This window comes from Nomascus leucogenys, chromosome 3, assembly GCF_006542625.1.
Source record: "Nomascus leucogenys isolate Asia chromosome 3, Asia_NLE_v1, whole genome shotgun sequence".
NCBI classification, from domain to species: Eukaryota; Metazoa; Chordata; class Mammalia; order Primates; family Hylobatidae; genus Nomascus; species Nomascus leucogenys.
This window is the reverse complement of record NC_044383.1, coordinates 96,133,719-96,155,975: the sequence shown is the minus strand read 5'-3', so window position 1 is coordinate 96,155,975 and position 22,257 is coordinate 96,133,719. Positions and strand designations below refer to the sequence as shown.

The 22,257-nt window shown below is 36.6% G+C and overlaps 1 protein-coding gene across 2 annotated transcripts in view; it reads right to left on the bottom strand.

The window, feature by feature from the left end:
- The window catches only part of FIG4 (FIG4 phosphoinositide 5-phosphatase), a 128,928-nt gene that overhangs the window by 79,684 nt on the left and 26,987 nt on the right, over nucleotides 1–22,257 (bottom strand). For both annotated transcript variants that reach the window (XM_030809555.1, XM_003255554.2), the window contains exons 4-7: nucleotides 12,482–12,638; nucleotides 7,010–7,060; nucleotides 4,085–4,233; nucleotides 913–1,041 (exon numbers count right to left, since the gene is read on the bottom strand). In XM_030809555.1, coding sequence (XP_030665415.1) covers nucleotides 913–1,041; nucleotides 4,085–4,233; nucleotides 7,010–7,060; nucleotides 12,482–12,638 — 486 coding nt within the window. The remainder of the gene's footprint in view (nucleotides 1–912; nucleotides 1,042–4,084; nucleotides 4,234–7,009; nucleotides 7,061–12,481; nucleotides 12,639–22,257) is intronic.

Below are 22,257 nucleotides of genomic sequence, written 5' to 3'. Positions count from 1 at the left end.
AACCACTTCTAGATGGTACATGCTGCCTTCTTAAACCCCATAATTGCACTTTATTAAAAGGCTTCAATGTAGCTATAAATTAATGAGACATGAAGCTACTGAAGGAAATAAAAGTTTTTACAAAATTGAACTCATCAGCTTAACCCAAAGCTGAACCTACTTCTCTTTAATCTATTTTGCCCCCTTGCCTGGACTACTGCAATCTTTTCCTAACTCATATTCCTTGTTCTAGTTTCATTTTACTTAATCCAGCCTCAAAACGGTTGTCAACTCAAGCGTCCTAAATACTACTTTGCAAATGTCATTCTCCTGCACAAAACCTTTCAAAAGTTCTAGCACCAAACCCAAAGTCTTCAGCTTGACCACCAAGGCAATCTGGTGACTGGCCATCTGACTCCCACATACCAATCTCCTTCCCACTATATCCTACCTCCCGGGAGTTTTATGCACAAGCCATGAGAACACTCCCATGTGTTTTTCCACCTCTACACACACAGTGTTTCCCAGCCTGTGATCTCTCTCTCTCTGCTCGGCCTGCTGATCTCTCTCGCTGCTAAGGCACTGACTTTTGTTTAGGGCCCAGGCCAAGTACAACTATTCCCATGGGCCTGTCCCATCCTCTCCAACTATCAGTAATTCTCCTCCTTCTCCCAGATAAGCATGACACTTATTACTTATATCACATTGCATTTTCTTCCTTGTTATTTATTTGTCTTTATGTGTATATAACAGGCCTGTTCAAATAGTCTGCATTCTTCTTTGTATTTCTACTACACAGTATCATGGGCAGGTTTTCCTGTTGGGGTGCACAGAGTGGTATTATAATCATATAATTCATATGTAGCTGTCTACAAATTGATACATCATAAGTTTAATAGTATGTGTCTTACCTTTTTTTTTCAAAAAGGATACTTGACTGCCCACAGAACCCATGAATAATATACAAAAGCCAGTCACGATGCACAGTATTTTTAATTATATCCAGAAGTTCACCATTCCATACATATTTCATATAAGGCTCACTACAGATCCCAAATACCCCTGAAAAATAAAAGTCTGTATCAGTCCATAAATACATAAAATATTTTGTATCAATTAAATAAAAGGCTGGTATCAGAAAGATACGGAAATTGGCTGACATTCAACTCATTTTTAAGTTAACTTCTGTTTTTAACTTCAAAGTAACATGCTTGGTTAATAGAATTGCCATTTTCAGTGGATATCATTCCTTTCATGTCCAGAACATTGTGTTGATTCTGTAAAAAGTCAAAGAAATCCCTTTTCTGACTTGTGAGAGTTCTTGAGAGAAAAGAAAATGACAAGGAAATTGAGGACATGTTACAAATATATACATAAAGTCAAGAGGCAGCAGGAAGTAGCGGTTGAGCACATGGCTATGAGGTCAAAGTTCCTGGATCCAAATCCTGGCTCTGCCTCTCATCTGCAGGGCCAGGCACAATCAAGAGTGTTACTTACAGAGCACGGCACCTCTGCTTCCTCACCTGTACCACGTGGTTGTTGTGAGGATGAAATGAATTAATAATGCACATAAGGGGCCTAGAATAAGCCTAGTGTATTATAAATACTTCCAAAAGGTGGCAGTTATTATTATGTCAGGCCTTTTCTCTATGAATAAATTAATTTCATCAAACATAATTTTAGCATATCCAGATAAATGTATTAAACAGCAATGAGTTTTACAAAACTTACATGAAGTGAAAAATTAAAAGTATGTTTATAAGATAATAGCTTAAAAGACTGTAACAGTTCTGAATAGCAGTTAATAAAGACCATTTTTTTCCTCAAAACATGATCTGTTAAGAGAATTTGTTTATACACTATACCACACTTAGGTGTGATTCATAAAAACTAAACTTTCTTTGCCCTTTCAATGCATTACACGAGAGAATTAATAATAAAGACATCTACAGGAGTCCTGTTTTGTCACTCTGTGACTTTAGGCAAGTTACTTAATGTCTTTGAATTTCAACTTTCTAAACTAGAAAATGATGTTAATACTACTCACCTCAAAGATATTGTTCAGATTAAATAGTATATGCAAAGTACCTGACATGCAGTAAAGATTATTTTAAAAATGTATTGTTTTCCTTTTCAACCTACTCCCATACCTTCTACCCTTACTCCCTGTTTCTTATCAGTTTACCCCTGTGCGATAAGAGAATAATCTCACCTTCAACAAAGACATATGCATGCTAATCACCAGAAACTGTGAATATGAACTGTTATATTACATGGCAAGAAGAAATTAAAGCTGCAGATGAAGTTAAGGTTCCTAATCAGGACCTTGAGATGGGAAAATTATTCTGCATTATCTAAGTGGGTCCAATATAATCACAGGGTCCTTGTAAGTCAAAGAGGAAAACAGGGGTGTGAGTGTCAGGTAATGTAATGTAGCCTTAAAGATGGAAGGGAGCCATGAGCCAGGGGATGAATGCAGCCCCCAGAAGACGGAAAGGGCAAGAAAACTGATTCTCCCCTGGAGCCTCTGGAAAGGAATGCAATCCTGCTGACATGCTAATTTTAGCTCACTGAGACCCACTGTGGACTTCTGCCTTCTGTAAGATGATACATTTATGTTACTTTAGCAACTAAGCTAGGTAATCTGTCACAGCAACAAGAAGAAACCAATACACCCTGTTATTCATATCTATCAAGTAGAATTGCTCCAGAGATGACAAAAAATTTAGTAGCATTGGAGGCTTAATTCAGATCCCAGAACAGATATTCAAATTCAGATTTTGGATGGCATGTGGGGCAAATTTAGTGATACTTTCAGCTTTTGTATTACAAATTGTGATATTCAGAAGTGTTGCAAGCAAATATTCAAACACTAGTTGTCTTGCCCTCTATCTGTCTCTAGTGGTATGGGTTACCACCAGAGTGTGTGAACCAGGGCAAATGTATGTGATCTAATGATCTGGGAGTAGGGAGGGTGCCCTGGGTTTGACCTTAGCTCAAGTGATAATCAATCAAGTAAACTAACAAGAGTCAAGGGGAATGCCGGGGATAAATTCAGTTTAAGTAACAGCCTAACCTTTTTAGAGTTGATCACAACCTTTGGCAAACCATTAACAGAACACAGCCTCTTTCTGAGAGTGCTTCAAGGGCAGATCTTCTGGGACTACTTTAGATTGGATTCTACCTCTGCACCTCTGCACCCACATGTTCATCACTATCATTTAAGTTGCACAGAGCAAGGAGCCCAAAGACACTATTGACTTACTTTCCACAGTCAGCTGAACACAGCTAAAGTGTCTTAACTATTGAAATGCTTCCCTTACAACATTCATATTAGCAATGCCTCTAGCTTTACAGTGCTAGACCAACCCAAAAATCTGGCGATAAAGTGCTATGTGACTGGTTTCCTCCAGGATCTCAGGGGCACCCTAGATGAGGCACTGAGTGGTCCCACAGTGGTCCTACAGCAGTCCTGCAGAGGCAGGACCTACGCAGGACTGATGGGTCAAGCTGGGACCAATCAAGGTAATAACGACCTCTGACCTGCTGCACTGATTCCCCGACATGGCCGTATGATCTTCATTTCCAGGCCTCTGTTTCCTACTTAGTCTTTAATTCTATAAAACTAGCATTATACCTACTAAGCAGAGTTTTTATGAGGATTAGAGATATTACATGTAAATGTCTAGCACATAATAGGCAACTCATGGTAACTCTTTTTCAAAACTCAGACCATAACAAACTGGTCTCTGTGAAGGAAAATAAGTAGTGTGTATTATCTCATATTAAAAAAAATTATCCATGTAAACTTCACCTCTGCACACAATGTAAAAGTCTAGGCTTGAATGTATTCAATAAAAAGTATGTGAATAATTGCTAGAAAATGTCAGCATACAATTTTGTGGCTGGCCTACAAATGAAATCACATGGTGATTAATATCTCTATAAAAATGAATTGATTGACTTCACATATCCAAAACAACCCCACGTAAGCACAAACAGCAAAGAGGGATGGACAAATATGAGGGAAATGTGAGTGAATTTAATAAGATATCACTTCATGGATACCACATTAATATACATTAGATATATCAAGACCACCTACCGCTTCCACCTTGTGTAATTAATCCTTCATCTTCAAAGATGTCAAAGCTCTCTTGGCGATTCTGGGTCGTTTCTGACTTTAACATCTCCAGGGGCATTCGCAAGACAGTGAGATTATATTGAAGTGAGTGGGACAAATCATAGCTGTAACTGAGAACAGAATTGAAACTTAGTAAGAATTACAAAAGCAAAGCATATTTCATGGTCTTGGCTCCCATATAGAATTAAAATCTGTGAACTAAATTACTTAGCACCTGTTACTTTATTTGGAAGCAATGCTATTCAAATAAGCACTATAAAACACAGCAAAATATAAATGTAATTGGAAATAAAAACCTCACTGCATGACTAGGCATCTGCATGACTGGAAATATACAATACAATGTCAGTAACCTACATTATTTGATTTGTACGATGTGCATTTTTTGCTTCATGCTGAAATCAATCTAAGTTCATGGTCTTGTGCAAACAGGGTCACACCTTCTATGAATCTGCACAGGGTTTTATAGATCTATAATATCCACTGCAATACTGCATAGTTCTGTACCCTAGTTTACCCAGGAGCAAAAATAATTCTATTAATTATTAATGGTGGTATCATAACTGACTTCATAAAACAGAAATAAGCAAATAATATAGGCCATTACAGTGAAACATGTTTTAGAAGAGTAAAAGGCATTTCAAAAATATAACCGTCTCTGTGCAAATTACATTTCATTACAATTTTGATCTCACATAATACTTTTTAAATAAGCATCTCTAGCTCTCTCTCTATATATATATAGCTAGAGATATTTTAAAAGTATCTATATATAAATATATTTATACTCTATATTTATAGAGTATTTATATATGCATACTCTATATAAATATACATATATAAATACGCATATATACATAGAGTGTATATATATACTATACATATATATGTATAGTGTGTGTGTGTATATATATATTTCTTAAGTGTTGAGGGGGCTTTCCAGTTTTTACTGGAAATTCTAAAGGAGCCTAGCTATATATTTTTAGCACAGAATTTCAGAAGGTATTTTGAATATTTTATACAAATTTGTTTTTAAAGTATTTTAGTCATATTTTCAAATGGTTACAATTGTGTCTGGAGAGTCACACACATTATTTTAATTATTATTTATATAATTTGATTGAAATTGATTTGTTTCATCTGTGAAATTCAATTGTATCACATTTGCTTGATGGATCCATTCATTTTACCAGCATCTAATCTTGAAGGGATAAAAGCTATATTAAGAAGTTGGTTTCTGATTTTTAACAATCAATTCTTTCTATTTAAAACAATTCCCTTTTTCTAGAGATTCTTAAGAATATATTATAACCTTTTTAAAAGCCTATTTATGAGGCACAAAAACTTTAACCTACATGTATTTACTTATAGAATGACTTGATCACAGCTCAGTATAAAAATACAGACAAAACTGAGAAATATGAAGAAGAAGTCCATTTCTAACAATAGCACTGAGCTTCAATAATAATTCACAAACACTACAAAGTTAGGCATAAAGGCTGAAAACTAGAAGATGGCGAAAAATGCAATTAAAATACACATTCAATAAACGTTTGTGGAAGTAAAAACTATTTCTTTAGGAGCCCTTCACTCCGTTTCTGTTAAAATAATCAACTTCCTTCAGGTTTGCATCAATAAAGACATAATTCACCCCATGCAGTAGACATGTTTTTCTTTGTTTCATAAAGAAATGATTAACTATATTAATTTAAAATAATTTTTTAATGCAAAGCACCCTGTCAGTAGTATGTAACACCAACAGCTACAAATACTCTAGGTCCTCCTTTAGTCCTTATGACTCAAGTCCTTACTGTGTTCTGTTTTTATTTTGGATATTATAGCTGATAGAATTTTCCATCAATCACAATAATTGTATCTATCAGGCCCACATACTGGTCACATCAATGGTAGTAAAATACTTATCATGATGCTGTAATAATTTACTTGCCTGTTCTTGAATTATCAATATTTGGGATGTCCCTGGATTATTTGGCTTGCTTGTTTGGGCTATTATAAATAGAGAAGCTATAAATGTCTCTTTACCAACAGAGAGTTGTATTTTTGCTCCTGGTTATTTTCTTAGGACATATTTTCATATATGTTCAATGCTATATTCATTCTCAGGAAACTGTTAATTTACAATGCCACCAGCAGTACATCAGTATTGCAACAGTTCTTCCTATTTTTAATTTATTTTTACCCAATGTTGCCAGATTATTTACTAAAAGTTGAACCATGAAATTGTTACAACTCTGTATTAGAGCCTGAATGTAAATTTCATTTTTGTAATTTAAGATTACAAAATGAGAATATTTCTTTAAAATACATTAAGTCCTACCTAAAACAAAGATGATTTTTATAATGAGAATAAATATCCTTTAATTTATCCATTTGGATTTTCAAATATAAGATTTTTAAAAGGAAGAAATCACTATATTTTAATTCTTTTAGATAAAACAAGTTGACTAAAAAGAAACAGAAGTACTACTATGTTCTCATTCTGTTTTTTTTTTTTTTTTTTTTTTGAGAAGGAGTCTCGCTCTTTCACCCAGGCTGGAGTGCAGTGGCGCAATCTCCGCTCACTGCAGGCTCCACCCCCCAGGGTTCACACCATTCTCCTGCCTCAGCCTCCCATGTAGCTGGGACTATAGGCGCCCGCCACCACACCCGGCTAATTTTTTTTGTATTTTTAATAGAGACGGGGTTTCACCGTGTTAGCCAGGATGGTCTTGATCTCTTGACCTCGTGATTCGCCCGCCTCGGCCTCCCAAAGTGCTGGGATTACAGGCGTGAGCCACCACGCCTGGCCTCATTCTGTTTTTACCCACTGGAAAATAACATAAAAGTTTATGTGATTGATAGGAGCAAAACTAACCTCACACTTACCTAAAGTAAAAATTGCTAGATAGGTCCACATTTTGAAATATTCGTAGATACCTAAAAAAAAACCAAAGTATATTTCATTTGTCCAATACTATTATTTCTCACAGTTTAACATGTACCCATATGTACATTTATATTTGTAAATATGCTCATTAAAGCTGAGGAATTCAAACCATATCTAGAATAGGGATTACATCCAAAGCAATTCTAGGTCTGTTGATCATTCCTTTGGAGACCTTTAACTTTATAGTTTGGCTGTTCCTTATCACTGATTACGCCAGTGAGAGACAAAATCACGCATCTACATGTGGGGGGCACAGCAGACTTTGGGCAAGACAGAAGTAAATGCTGTTTTTGCTTTTACAACATGCTTTGCAAATGCTTTGAGGATGGAGAGAGGAGGGCAACAACAACAAGCACAATGTGGGTCACCACAATTTTAAGTTGGTAAGTTTTTACACCAAAAAAGGTATAGAATAAAATGTTCACATTTCTGTCACTCAGGATTAATAAATGTTCACATTTTAAAGTATCTATTTCAACCTTTTTAAGATAAATAACAAACAATTTAAAAAGTTAACATTCCCTTTAGACTTCCCCAGTCCTGTTCTCTCGCTCCAAATGCAACCATTTTCCTGTCACTGATATGAATCCTTCCAGTCCATGCATCTCTTTACTTTTATCACATTAGAGCCCTCTTTAAATAATACATACCATTATATTGTATATTTAAAATATGTATGCAAATAACTACAAACTTTGTATACTGTCCTACTTTTTTCACTCATTTTTTGAAATCTAGTTACGTTGAAAGTTATATTAATTTGTTCACTTTGTAATCAATGTTTGGTCTTCATTATATACAGTCATCCCTCGGTATCAGTAGGGGATTGGTTTCAGGTCCTCCCTCAGATAACAAAATCTGCAGATGCTCGAGTTCCTGATATAAAATGGCATAGTATTTGCACATAATGCACAATACACATCTTCCTGTATATTCTCAATTACCTCTAGATTACTTATAATACCTAATACAATGTAAATGCTATGTAATTCTATAGTTGTTATACTCTATTGTTTAGGGAATAATGACAAGAAAAATGTCTGTACATGTTCAGTACAGACACAATTTTTTTCAAGTATTTTCAATCTATGGTTGGTTGAATTCACAGAGGTGGAACCCATGGATAAGGAAAGCCAACTACACATGACACACTTTATTTATCCACTGTCTGCTGATAGACCATTAGGTTCTTCCTAGTGCTGCCAAGAGCATCCCATGCATGTTTTCCCATACACTTGTGTAAGAGTTTCTCTAGGGCAGATACATGGAAACAAGAACCACTGTGCACTGTAGATAATGTGCATTTTCAATTATGCTGGAATTGCCAAAGTGTTCTTCTAAGTGGTTAAAATATCACTCCAACTCATAGTGTATAACCCATAGTATACAACTCATTTCCCACATCTCTGCTATAATTTGATGACAGCAGATATTCTGATTATTCCCAAACTGACTAATGAGAATAAAATGGTACCTTTTTAATTTGCATTTCCCAAATTACTAGGTAAGGTTCAGAATCTCTACTGTGAGCTGCCTATTCCTTTTAACCATTTTTCAGTTAAGTTGCTTATTTTTTTCTCACTGATTTGTAGAAATTCTTTCCACATTCTAAATAATAATCACTGTTATATGTTACAAATATCTACTTTCAGACTGCTGCTTGTTTCCTACAATTTGTCTCGATTATAAATACATTTTGAATATTTACAGTATCAAATATAGCATTGTTTGCCTTATGGTTTACGCATTTTGTATTTTGTTTGTAAAATCCTTTTCCATACCAGGATTATAAAAATATTTACCTTTATTTTCTTAAAATTATCTTTGTACTTCTGGAATTGCTTCCTGAATATTATCAGAGAATGGAATCAAATTTCATTTTTGTCCAACTGGAAAACCAACACTATTTATCCCATCTTTTCCCCCAATGACTTGTAATGCTCACTCTATCATATTCCAGTTTGCCACATAAAATGGATCTTTTTCTAGGCTTTCTCAACACTGTTCATTGACCCCCATCAATTCCTCCACCAATACTTAGCAGTCTTATTTACTATAGCTTACTACCTGATTATCTTAATTATTATAGGTCTTACCATCTTGTCGACTTTATCCCTTCTTGTTTTTCTTGTTTAAATTGTCTGGACCATGCTTAGACATTTGCTTTTCCATATGACTTTTAAAATCATGTCAAGTTCCATTTTCAAAACATCCTCTTGGAATCTGGATCAATGTTACATTAAATTTATAAATTGGCCAGGCCCTGTGGCTCATGTCTGTAATCCCAGCACTTTGGGAGGCCAAGGTGGGAGGATTGTTTGAGCCCAGGAGTTCAAAAGCTGCCTGGTCAACATAGAAAGACCCTATTTCTGCCAAAAGTACAAAAATTAGTCAGGCGTGGTGGCATGTGTCCATAGTTTCAGCTACTGGGGAAGCTGAGGTGGGAGGACCACTTGAGCCCAGGAGTTCAAAGCTGCAGTGAGCCAAGATTGCACCACTGCACTCCGCCCTGGGTAACAGAGTGAGACCTTGTATCAAGAAAAAAAAATTATAAATTAATTTTGGAGAAAACTAACATCTTTAAGATATCAAGCCTCATCCATGAAAAGGGGACATCTCTCCAATTATTTAGAGATTTAAAAAATCTTTCAGTAATGTTTTAAGTTTTTTCCATAACGTTTTGTATAGCTTTTGTTATTGGCAGGTACCTTATACATTTTCTAGTTCGTTACTGCCACTGTGTGGAAATATTACTGGTTCTTATACATCTTACATGTTGATCGTTTCTTTTTTCTTCTTTTAATCTTTTTTTTTTTTTTTTTTTTTTTTTTTGAGGCAGGGTCTCACTCTGTCACCCAGGCTGGAGTACAGTGGCACAAACATGGCTCATTGCAGCCTCAACCTCCTGGGCTCAATCCTCCCACCTCAGCCTCCCAAAATGCTGGGATTACAGGCATGAGCCACCATGCCCAGCCATCTTTTCTTAGTCACCTTACCGAACTCCTTCATCAGTTCCGAGAATCTGTAGATATTCTCAAATTTTCCAAGTAGAAAATGATGCTGTTTGCATAATGACAGTAATTTTTCTTTTCAAGCTTTATGCCTTATTTTTCTAGTCTTGTGGCACTGCCTAGGGCCTTTCAGTATGAGGCTGAATGTTAGTAGTGATGGCAGATACCTCTGTATTGTTCCTTACCTTGATTAAAAGTAATGCTTTTAAAGTTTCACTTCTAAGAACAATTTTGGATATAGGTTTTTAATAGGTATCATTTATCAGATTAAGAAAGTCTGCTTATATTCCTAGTTTGCTAAAACCTTTTATCACAAATGGGTATTGAATTTTGTCAAATATGTTTTCTGCAAACATTAAGAAGATAATTTTTCCAGCAATATTTTAATGTGGTGAACTGTTCTAGTACATTTTCTAACATTGATAACAATCATGCATTACAGCAATAAACATTATGTATGAAATGCTTAATAGTACTGTATTTTATTTCCAAATATTTTACCAAATATTTTTGCTTAGATACACTATTGGATTATATAGTTTTATAAGTGTTAAAAGCTTTTCCTGTTTAGTAATATTACTTCAGTTTACCTATAAAAAACTATTAATATAATTGTATCTTATTCTGAATAAGTCCATTTACTACGTTATTACTCATAATTTTACTCTTTAAAGATATCCAAACCACTATATACAATAACATAATTTGTATTAGTATTCTTGGCTAAAGTATCATAAAGATGAGACTTATAAACAATATTAACTTCTTAAACTTTTCCTACCCCTGGATTCACATGCTCTGGTCAATCTGATTCACTTTTAGTCAATACACTATATAGGCCTTCCTATCAGCTGTATCGGATATAACTTTTTTCAGTTAGTGCAGAACAAAGGTCTACTCTGTCTGATAAACTGTACTTATCCTCAACTGAAACAAATTATTTTCTAATAACCCCCTTCCAAATCACCATCAAAAGCAACATCACAAGGGCCCAGAAAACCACTGTCTAAGATGGTCTCAAGCAACAGGGCTGCATCACCTTTAAATTTTGGTTCATGTATCGGAACACTATAAAAGTGCAGGATATAATTAAAATCTAAACTGTTACCTATCCTAAAAACTTATAAATATTTATTTGTTCCATTTTAATCTTCATAATATTAAATCAATTCAACCTTTACAATTTTATCAATTTGTTAATAGCTTTTCCCATGTACCCAAGGTTCCAATAATTCCTCCAAAACTTTTGAACATTTCAGATATACAGAAAAAATTGCAGGGAAAAAAAAATACAATTAACACCAGTATGCCCTTCTTCGGAATTCACTTTTAGCGCTCTCTCCTTAAATACATAAACAAACATTATCTCTCTTTAAATACACAAGTACATTTTATTTTTCTAAACCACTTGACAGTAAGTAGCAGACATCATGATACTTCACTTCTAAATATTTTAGCATGTATCTATTGTAAACAAGGACAATCTCCTCAGTAACCACAAACCATTATTATACTCCAAATTTAAATACTGATTCAAGATCACTAGTATGTAGTCCACATACAAACTGTCCAAATAAAGCCTTTTAGATCTTTGTGTGAGGATGTGTGTACAAGTACACACACTTTTAACCCAGGATCCGACCAAAATCTGCATTTAGTTGTCACATCTGTTTAAAAATCTGGAACAGTCCTGTGTTTTTTGTCTTTGATGACTTTAACATTCTTTTAAGAATCGAGGCCAGTTATCTTGCAGAAAGTCCAGTGGTATGTATTTATCTGATTATTTCCCCATGCTTAGATTCAAGTTAAATATTTTTAGCAATATTTAACTTTATTTTTAGCTTTAAATATTTAACTTTAAATATTGCTAAAAATATTTAACTATTAAGGTAGACTGTGTCCTTCCCACTGAGAGTCAATGTCAGTTTCGTCTCATTATTGGTGATGCGTAGTTTGATTATTTGCATAAGAATGTCTGCCATTTTTTTCATCATAAAAATACTTATTCCTCTTTGTAAATAACAAAGAGATCCATGGAGTTTAAAATGTTGGGACTATGTGATTATTCTATTCCTCAATAACAACCTCTCACCTAATAGTGTTAGTAGCCATTGTTGATTCTTGCCAATTGCTATAATGGAGGTTTTTAACAGCTCTTAACAAAAGTTGTAAAATTTTGAGCCAACATTTGATCTTTTTACATAACATTTGTAATATCTAAACTGTATTTTATTTTCTACCTGATCTATGACATTAAAAAAAAGTACTTGAGCCTGGGAGGCCAAGGCTACAGCAAGCTATGACCATGCCATTATACTCCAGCCTTCCAGCCTGGGCAACAGGGCAAGACCTTGTCTCCAAAAAAAAAAAAAAAAAAAAGGTAGTTACCACCATACGTACCTAGCTTCATCAGGATGAGTAACCCGTACAGAATCATTGGGTATATAGATCATATTTGTATCTTCGACCTTATAGATTGCATGACCTCCAATATCCGCCATCTTCCTCCTTTTAGTTATTAACACAATATAATAGCCTTCTAAGAACCTGACAAAACCTATGCAACAAAAAAGAAAGAGAAACATGCTTTATAAACTTAGTAATGGCTTTTAGATGCCTATTTAAAAGGCCAAAGACCTTTGATACATTTCTCACTTTATTATTTCTATGATTTATAGCCATACAAATTTTCAGGTGTCTTAGAATTATTCTCTAAGAATATCTATACTGACATTTATCTCACTTAAAAATATTACTCTAAACAGAGCCAAATCATGAGTGATCTCCCATTCACACTTGCTATGAAGAGAATAAAATACCTAGGAATACAACTTACAAGTCACGTGAAAGACCTCTTCAAGGAGAACTACAAACCACTCCTCAAGGAAGTAAGAGAGGACATAAACAAATGAAAAAACATTCTATGCTCATGGATAAGAAGAATCAATATTGTGAAAATGGCCATACCACCCAAAGTATTTATAGATTCAATGCTATTCTCATCAAGCTACCATTGACTTTCTCTGAAGAATTAGAAAAAACTACTTTAAATTTCATATGGAACCAAAAAAAGAGCCTGCATAGCCAAGACACCAAGACAATCCTAAGCAAAAAGAACAAAGCTGGAGGCATCACACTACCTGACTTCAAACCATACTACAAGGGTACAGTAACCAAAACAGCATGGTACTGGTACCAAAACAGATATACAGACCAATGGAACAGAACAGAGGCCTAAGAAATAACACCACACATCTACAACCATCTGATCTTTGACAAACCTGACAAAAACAAGAAATGGGGAAAGGATTCCCTATTTAATAAATGGTGCTGGGAAAACTGGCTAGCTATATGCAGAAAACTGAAACTGGACCCCTTCCTTACACCTTATACAAAAATTAACTCAAGATGGATTAAACACTTAAATGTAAAACCTAAAACCATAAAATCCCTAGAAGAAAACATAGGCAATGCTATTCAAGACACAGGCATGGACAAAGACTTCATGTCTAAAACACCAAAAGCAATGGCAATGAAAGCCAAAATTGACAAATGGGATCTAATTAAACTAAAGAGCTTCTGCACAGTAAAAGAAACTATCATCAGAGTGAACAGGTAACCTACAGAATGGGAGAAGATTGTTGCAATCTATCCATCTCACAAGGGCTAATATCCAGAATCTACAAGGAACTTAAACAAATTTACAAGAAAAAAACAACCCCATCAAAAAGTGGGCAAAGGATATGAACTGACACTTCTCAAAAGAAGACATTTATGCGACCACCAAATATATGAAAAAAAGCTCATCATCACTTGTCATTAAAGAAATGCAAATCAAAACCACAATGAGATACCATCTCACACCAGTTAGAATGGCGATCATTTAAAAGTCAGAAAACAACAGATACTGGAGAGGATGTGGAGAAACAGGAAAACTTTTACACTGTTGGTGGAAATTAGTTCAACCATTGTGGAAGACAGTGTGGTGATTCCTCAAGAATCTAGAACCAGAAATACCATTTGACCCAGCAATCCTATTACTGGGTATATACCCGAAGGATTAGAAATCATGCTACTATAAAGACACATGCACACGTATGTTTACTGCAGCACCATTTACAATAGCAAAAACTTGGAACCAACCTAAATGCTCATCAATGATAGACTGGATAAAGGAAAACGTGGCACATATACACCATGGAATACTATGCAGCCATAAAAAAGGATGAGTTCCTGTCCTTTGCAGGGACATGGATGAAGCAGGAAACCATCATTCTCAGCAAACTAACACAGGAACAGAAAACCTAATACCCCATGTTCTCACTCATAGGTGGGAATTGAACAATGAGAACACATGGACACAGGGAGGGCCTGTTGGGGGTTGGGGGGCTAGGGGAGGGATAGCATTAAGAGAAATACCTAAGTGGGAACTGAACAATGAGAACACATAGACATAGGGAGGGGAACATCACACACCAGGGCCTGTTGAGGGGTGGGGGCAAGGGGAGGAAGAGCATTAGGACAAATACCTAATGCGTGTGGGGCTCAAAACCTAGATGGTGGGTTGATAGGTACAGCAAACCACCACAGCACGTGTGTATACCTATGTAACAAACCTGCACATTCTGCACATGTATCCCAGAACTTAAAGTAAAAAAAAAAAAATTACTCTAAACAATTTAATTCATTCATTCCTTTTAGTCTCACTGCAAATAGGACTCAGGTGCCTTAAGCACAAATAGATATAAGATTAAGAGGAGTTGTTGTTCCATGGGTATAGAGCTTTAGTTTTGCACAGATGAAAAAATTCTCAAGATCTGTTGCACAAGATGCATATAGTTAACACTGCTGTACTGTGCACTTAAAAATGATTGTGATGGCAAATTTTGTTTTTTACCAAAATTAAATACACACACACACACACACACACAGGATTATAAAAATGAAGAGGAAATTACAGTAAAGGAAATAATGTTTAAAAACATAGTAAGATGAGTCCAAGAATAAAAGTTGTACATAAGAATGCATCTTAAGATCCTATGTACTATTCCCCACATTTGGCTCTCCATTTTCTAACAGATAATGCAAAGAGGAACACACATCCAATTATACCATGCACAGTTGCTGAAAGATAAAAACTAAATCACTACTTGGAGAAGCTACGGTAGTTCCAAGAACTGGGAGACAATTTCAGAGTGAGTCCTCATAAAAAGATATGTGCTGTAGAGAACAACCTCAGGAGAATTCTCCAGCAATGTCAAGGACACATTTTTCAATGCTGTGTCATATGCCAAGGCACAATTCAATAAATGTCATTCTTTACAAACTAAAAGAATGCAGGCAAGGTATACAGCTGAACGGAGGTCTAATTTCATCTGAAGATAAAAATCTAAGTATCTCTGGTAACATTTCCCCAAATGTGTTCTCCATGAAATACTAGTTAATGGAATCCCGGGGGGAGAGGAGTGGCAGTGAGCAAACAATACTGGACTAAGAAAGTTAAAACAAAAATCCTGAGAACCTTATAGAACTGTGCTAAAGTACACCGTGAATCTTGATGGGAGATAAAAACCAAGTGCCTTTCCAGATTCGTTTGTTCATGGAACCTCCTCCCGCCCCCTGCCTTAAAACAACAACAACAACAACAACAACAAAAACCAATGGATATACGTTCTGAGGAACATATTTTGGGAAATTTGCCCAAAAGAACAAACTTCTTTGGACTCTTGATAATTAATGTCAAAAAAAATTTGAGCCAGCTTAAACTAAAAAAGGAATTTATATTAAGGATCCTGAAGTGATCCATTCCACACATGGGAAACAGTGTGACTGGGCCTCAGAAAAAGCCTAGTCAAGATATGTCTCTGAACATCTACTCCATTCTTCTCTCTCTCCATAGACCAGGCTCCTCCACTTCTCTGGATCATGTGGTAGGAAACAGAACTGCTGACAGCTCTGGGCTTTCCATCCAAAACCTTCACTGGGAAGAAAAGGACATTTTTATCAAGTTCAATGTCAGAATTCCTGGGGAAGAACTTGGACTGACCCAACTTGGGTCAGGTGCCCAGCCCAGGACCAATCAACTATAGCCAAAGAATAGAATCATGCAGCATTGGAAGCCATTTTATATGATAACTAGGTGGCCTAGATGGGGCCGGGGGACATGGTGCCAGTTCCCTGGAAAGTGAATAGGTTGGGCAAACAAAACAATATATCAAGTAAATTACATATTCTTCATGCAATCTTCCACAAATATCATTTCTGATAGTTCAGTTTTTAAATGAATATTGGAGAGTTATAAATAGAGTTATATTTTATGTCAGATCATTAGAATATAGAGGTTCTATATTGGTGACTAAAGAAAGAGCCATATACATTAATGTTCAGCAGCATTATATTCTCAGCAACACACTAGTTGCCATACGATCTTGGTCAAAAACTTTCAGGTTCCCTGAACTTTGCTTTGGGAGTTAAAACTAACTTTCTTGGTGGTGGGGAAGAGGGGACACTTTTGAAATGGCAATGCAAGGAGCTCAGCAGATTCTTTCCTAGGAAAACAACCATAACTAGTAAAAATAATAAAAACAAAAGAAAACATTAAAAGTTTCTGGAAACTGCCGTAAGGGCATAAAGAAAGTGGAGAAACATTTATCCAAGAAAATCTATTAAATCTTGGTAAGAACAGCAAGTCTGTGGCATTTGGATCATGGCCTGCACCCCTTCCACACTGCCTCCCAGTTCAGCGTGACAGGATATCTACTCTGGGCAGGTGCAGCCAAGAAGACAGGGCTCCTTCCTCTCTCTCCAGCTCCCAGTCTAGGACCACAATTGCTGCTCAGGAGGAGTAGGCCACCAGCTTTTCTCATCCCCACCAACTCTGTGTTGTAAAAGCTCTATTCCAGGCAAGCATGGCTAAGGTCCGGGCTCCTTCCTTCAACCAAGCACCGACTCACAGGGTAGAGGCTCAGGCATGTCAGGCGAAGAATACAAGGTCCCATCCCTGCCCAGCTCACTCGCTCATAGGGCAAGCTAGATACAGTCATATACAGCTGTCTTCTCATCAGAAGCAATGAAAGCCAGAATGAAGAGGGATGCCATAAAGTACTAAAAAAAAAATACATATATATATAAAGAAGAATCTTATATCTAGCTATCTTTCAAAACTAACTTTCTTACACATACATTCTCTCTCTCTGTCTCTCTCTCTCTCTCTGTATGTGTGTGTGTCTCTCTTTCTCAAGAGTGTTATAGTCTATAAAGTCTAAGCTAGGATCCTGGTGCTCTGTCTGCATTTTTGCTCTAGAATTGGCAAATACCTATGATCTATGTCTTGTTATTCTCAGCTGATGAAAAAAGAATGACTAATTGAATACATTAACATGAATGAGCTGAAATCTATGATGGAAAGATGCCTCAAGAATCTTATCAGCCATGCTACTGCGAAAAAAAATGCTATTAAAATAATGAAAATTATTTGTATTTTAGAAATCCACAAAACACAAAGTGTTTTTTAAAAAGGTTAGAGACTAGCTAAGAATGACCTCACTAAAGTTGAAGGACATAGGAATGGGAAGGAAGGAAAAAAAAAGCTGATGACAACCTCACTAAAAGCAACTTAGGAAGTACTCTTCCTTTCAGAAATATAAAACTTACAAAAGTAAGCATTTCAGAAGCAGCACACACACACAAAAACTTAAAAATGGAATGTAATTGGGATTAAATAATAAATATTTACAAGACAAATTAGTTTTCCTTTTATTCTTGCTGTATATTTATTTTTTAGATAAAAATTCTTAGTAATAATTTCTCTCAACCTGCATTCCAATTGAATTTTAATTTTATGTTTTTAGCTCCAGGCTATTTATATCATTCTATACTTCCCTTCATAATTTGTATAAGGGAAAGTAAATACACTGCACAAAAGAGACACTCTTCTTCCAGCACAAATGGCTTCAGTATATTATAAATGAGATTATTTTCCACTTCCTTTTTACTACCAATTGGAAATGTCTCTCAACAATTAAAGGCTTCAGTTTGGCATAGACATCCACCAAGAATCAGCCTATTCATCCCTCTAACATGATGAACACCAGAACAAGTTTCTTCATCTTCATTCTATGTACTTCTGACCCCAGACCAATTTCACTCAGTATTTTCCAGAAGATAAGATGACGGTCGTCATGCAAAAGTGATTTCTCTCTCCAAAATAAAAAAGGCTGTGTCACTTGAGAGGGAAGCCAAGCAAAGTATATTAAAAAGGACAATATGAGAGAACGGAGTAGTATGCAATTCTGGTGGCTGGAGAGGACCCTCATCAGCCCACTAACAGGGAATAATGTAATATCCTGTATGGGGGGTCACCATGCCAGCCAGCTATTATCTTGAAAGCCTCCAGTGAGAACAGCACTCCAGCAGAGAAGGACGAAAACCCCCCACAAGGTACCCAGTGCCTTTGTACAACAGAGCTCTCTGGAACCAAAGTGACATCTCTACTATCAAATCATACTGCCCCCTAACTAGTCTGAGACTCACACGTTGTTGGTGTTTTCACTGTTATCTTGGATCTGCAGTCTATTTGTAAGGGTGTTGTTTTAATAACAGCTTAGTCCATCACAGTGTACCGTATCGACACTTCTTATTTTGCCACACCCCTTCAACATACTAGAGGCTTAGAAGAGTGTCGTCTGATAGATGACAGTGGCAGAAAAAGGACACGTACCTAAGGGCTACGTATCAAAAGGAGCTGGGATGATAACAGAACTGAGTAGTATGGACTATAGGTCATTCCATTCATGTGCCCTAGGACCACATAAAACAACTTAGTGATGGATGCTCATGATCCCATCCAGTGGTTTCCCAAACTTTATGCTGGCTGTCAAATAACAAAGGAACAGATCAGGAATTGGCCAGGCAGCTACAGGACTGGATCAATCCGTTTATAGCAAGGAAAACCCTCTAGGTCAGTAATACTCAAAATATGGCCTAAGGACCAGTGCTGGTCCATGAGCTTTCAGAACTGGCCCATGAAAAGACAAGTAAACAAATTGAGAGGAAGGATTTAGAAACTTTAGAACAATTTAGATTGCCCCACAACATCTGTGTGCATGATCAGTGAACCTGCCCTCACACAGGGCATAGACTAGTTTGGACAGTACTAAACTCGTGTTTTAAGTCACATGCGGTGTTGGTCTGTGATATATGTGAGGGAGGGGGAGAAAAATGGTCCTTTATTACAGATCCTAGAGAAGTATTGTTCTAGATTCTCATGACATGTGTACTAAATAAACCATGACAACAATTCAAAACATTCCAATAAAAATATTTTCCACTAATTCAGCATGTTCAAAAAGTTAGTGAAGAAAATATTTTAGCCACAGAATAGAACACAACCATTCTAGTCATTTCACACATGTGTTATTTTGACAACTAGACTACACATTTTTCAAAGATAAGTATTTTGTGTTAATAATTTCAGTATCCACTACATTTCTAAGCTTGTACTAGAAAAATCATAGACTTTTATTACTCCCTGTTTACTTTTAACGGATTCTTAACTTTATTTACATGACTGAAGTAGGACACATTAGGCACATTTCCATAAAAATACTAAATGTTTACCAGTACATTATTGTCTTTACTTGCAGGTTAATCTTACAGTGACTTCACCATACATGCACAGTCTCAAAGCTTTAGCTTTGGGCTAAAGGGCTCTAACTTCAACAGAAATAGCTAAGAATGTCACCTTTAAAAGAAACATGGAGACACCTTCAGCCCTCATCCAGAGTTTATTAACCAAAACTTGTGTGTAAAGTAAATGTCTGGTTACAAACTTGGTTATCAATTGATTCAAAGAAAAGTTCTAGTTTCACAAGCTTGGTTATCAATAGATTAAAAATGAGGCAAGGAACATGCTAAAAGCAAACATGTCAAGAACAATAAAAGGTTACCAAAGTATAAAAAAAAAAAAAAGTCCAGCAGTCTAGAGGCCATTTGACATAAAGTCAAACAGCCCAATACAACTCTGGAATACCCAAGGGCAGCTATTTTTAAACACAGTTCAGGCTGAGCACGGTGGCTTATGCCTGTAATCCTAACACTTTGGGAAACCAAGGCAGGAGGATTGCCTGTGCTCAGCAGTTTGAGGCCAGCCTGGAAAACACAGTGAGACCCCCACCTCTAAAAAAAAAAGAAAAGAAAAAAATTAGCTGGGCGTGGTAGCATATGCCTATAGTCCCAGCTACTCAGGAGCCTGAGGCAGGTAGATCACTTGAGCCCAGGAGGTTGAGGTTGCAGCGAGCTATGATTGGCCACTGTACTCCAGCCTAGGTGACAGAGCGAGGTCCTGTCTCAAAAAAAAAAAAAAAAAAAACCACTCACACACACAGACACAAACACACAAAACAAAACCCACACAGTTCAAAAAGTGATTTTCACTTCGTTACATTTAATCATCAAGAAAACTTCAATTTTGAATAATAAAATCTGGCCAATAAGGCATTCAATAGTATATACACTTTAGGAAATGCCTATCAAAAAAGTTGTGGCCAGGCGTAGTGACTCACATCTGCAATCCCAGCACTTTGGGAGGCTGAGACAGGCAGATTGCTTCAGGCCAGGAGCTTGAGATCAGCCTGGCCAACATGGCGAAACGCCATCTCTATAAAAAATGCAATAATCAGCCAGGCATGGTGGCATGCACTGGTAATCCCAGCTACTCGGGAGGCTGAGGCATGAGAATGGCTTGAACTCAGGAGGTGGAGGTTGCAGTTAGCCAAGATCGCACCACTGCACTCCAGCCTGGGTGACACAGCAAGGCTCTGTCTCAAAAAAAAAAAAAAAAAAAAAAAAAAAAAGGAATAAAGTATCAACATTTAAGGGAATAAGCTTAAACTATTAAGTAACTATTATTTAAATTAGAGTCTACCATATTTTAAACACATTTTATTTATAGTATTTTTTTCTTAAATTTAAAATAAGCAGGACTGAAAGTGGAATTTAACATACTGGCATTTATGGCATTTAAACACAAGAACTCACATGACACAGACATACACATTCCCACAAACACTCATCCATTCAACATGTAACCTCAAGGGCCTTCTCAAGACTAAGCAAAAGGCATAGAAAAGGGGCCAGGCCTGAGGAGAAGAAACCAGTCATGTTATACTACTCTTTACCTTCCCGAGCAGCCACCTAACACACAAAATGAGCCTAAAGAGATTACGTATGAAAAGCAATGAGAGTATTCTTAGGAAAGCAAACTCCAAGGATGGCAGAATATAATCAAAGTTTTCATAGACATAGAGTTGCAAAATAGAAAGTGCTAATCAGAAGACCCAAAATAAGAATCTGAAAACATATAGCAAAGTCAAGTCCATATTAATTTTGTTAATATCTGTAGAAACCACTGATATGGTTTGCATTTGTGTCTTCACACAAATCTCATGTTCCATTGTAATCCTCCATTGTTGGAGGTGGGGCCTGGTGGGAGGTGCCTGGGTCATGGGGGTGGATGATTGGTTTACAACCACCCCTTTGGTGCTGTTCTTGTGATACAGAGTTCTCATGAGGTCTGGTTGCTTAAAAGTGTTGCTTTAAAGTGTGTGGCACCTCCCCCGCCCTTCCTTAATTAAGCTCCAGTCATGTAAGACACACCTGCTGCCCCTTCACCTTCTGCCATAATTGTAAGTTTCCTCGGGCCTCCTCGAAGCAGAAGCTGCTATGCTTCCTGTACAGCCTGCAGAACCATGAGCCAATTAAGCCTCTTTTCTTTATAAATTACCCAGTCTCAGGTATTTCTTTATTGCAATGGGAGAACGAACCAATACAACCACTTAATATTACACACAGTCCAGTAGGTTTAAGAAACACAGAGATAATTTCCTAAGTGTTTATAGAAAAAAAGACTCAAAATAAGGTGCTGGCAGCAGTGATGCTAAAATACAATAGCCCTCTGCTTTGGCTTTCAAAGCCGGAAGCAATCTGGCCTTGCCTGACTACTCCCCAGCATTCCCAGCACCTGTGGGTACCTTCATGCATGTGCCTCTGCTGTCACCCTTACTGGAGTTCCCTCTTTCTTCTCTGCATTTATCCATACCTTGTTCCTCCTTCAAGGTACAGCTCAAGTCTCATCTGCTATAGGAAATCTTCCCTGGCCATTCCAGGTCCTTTACCTC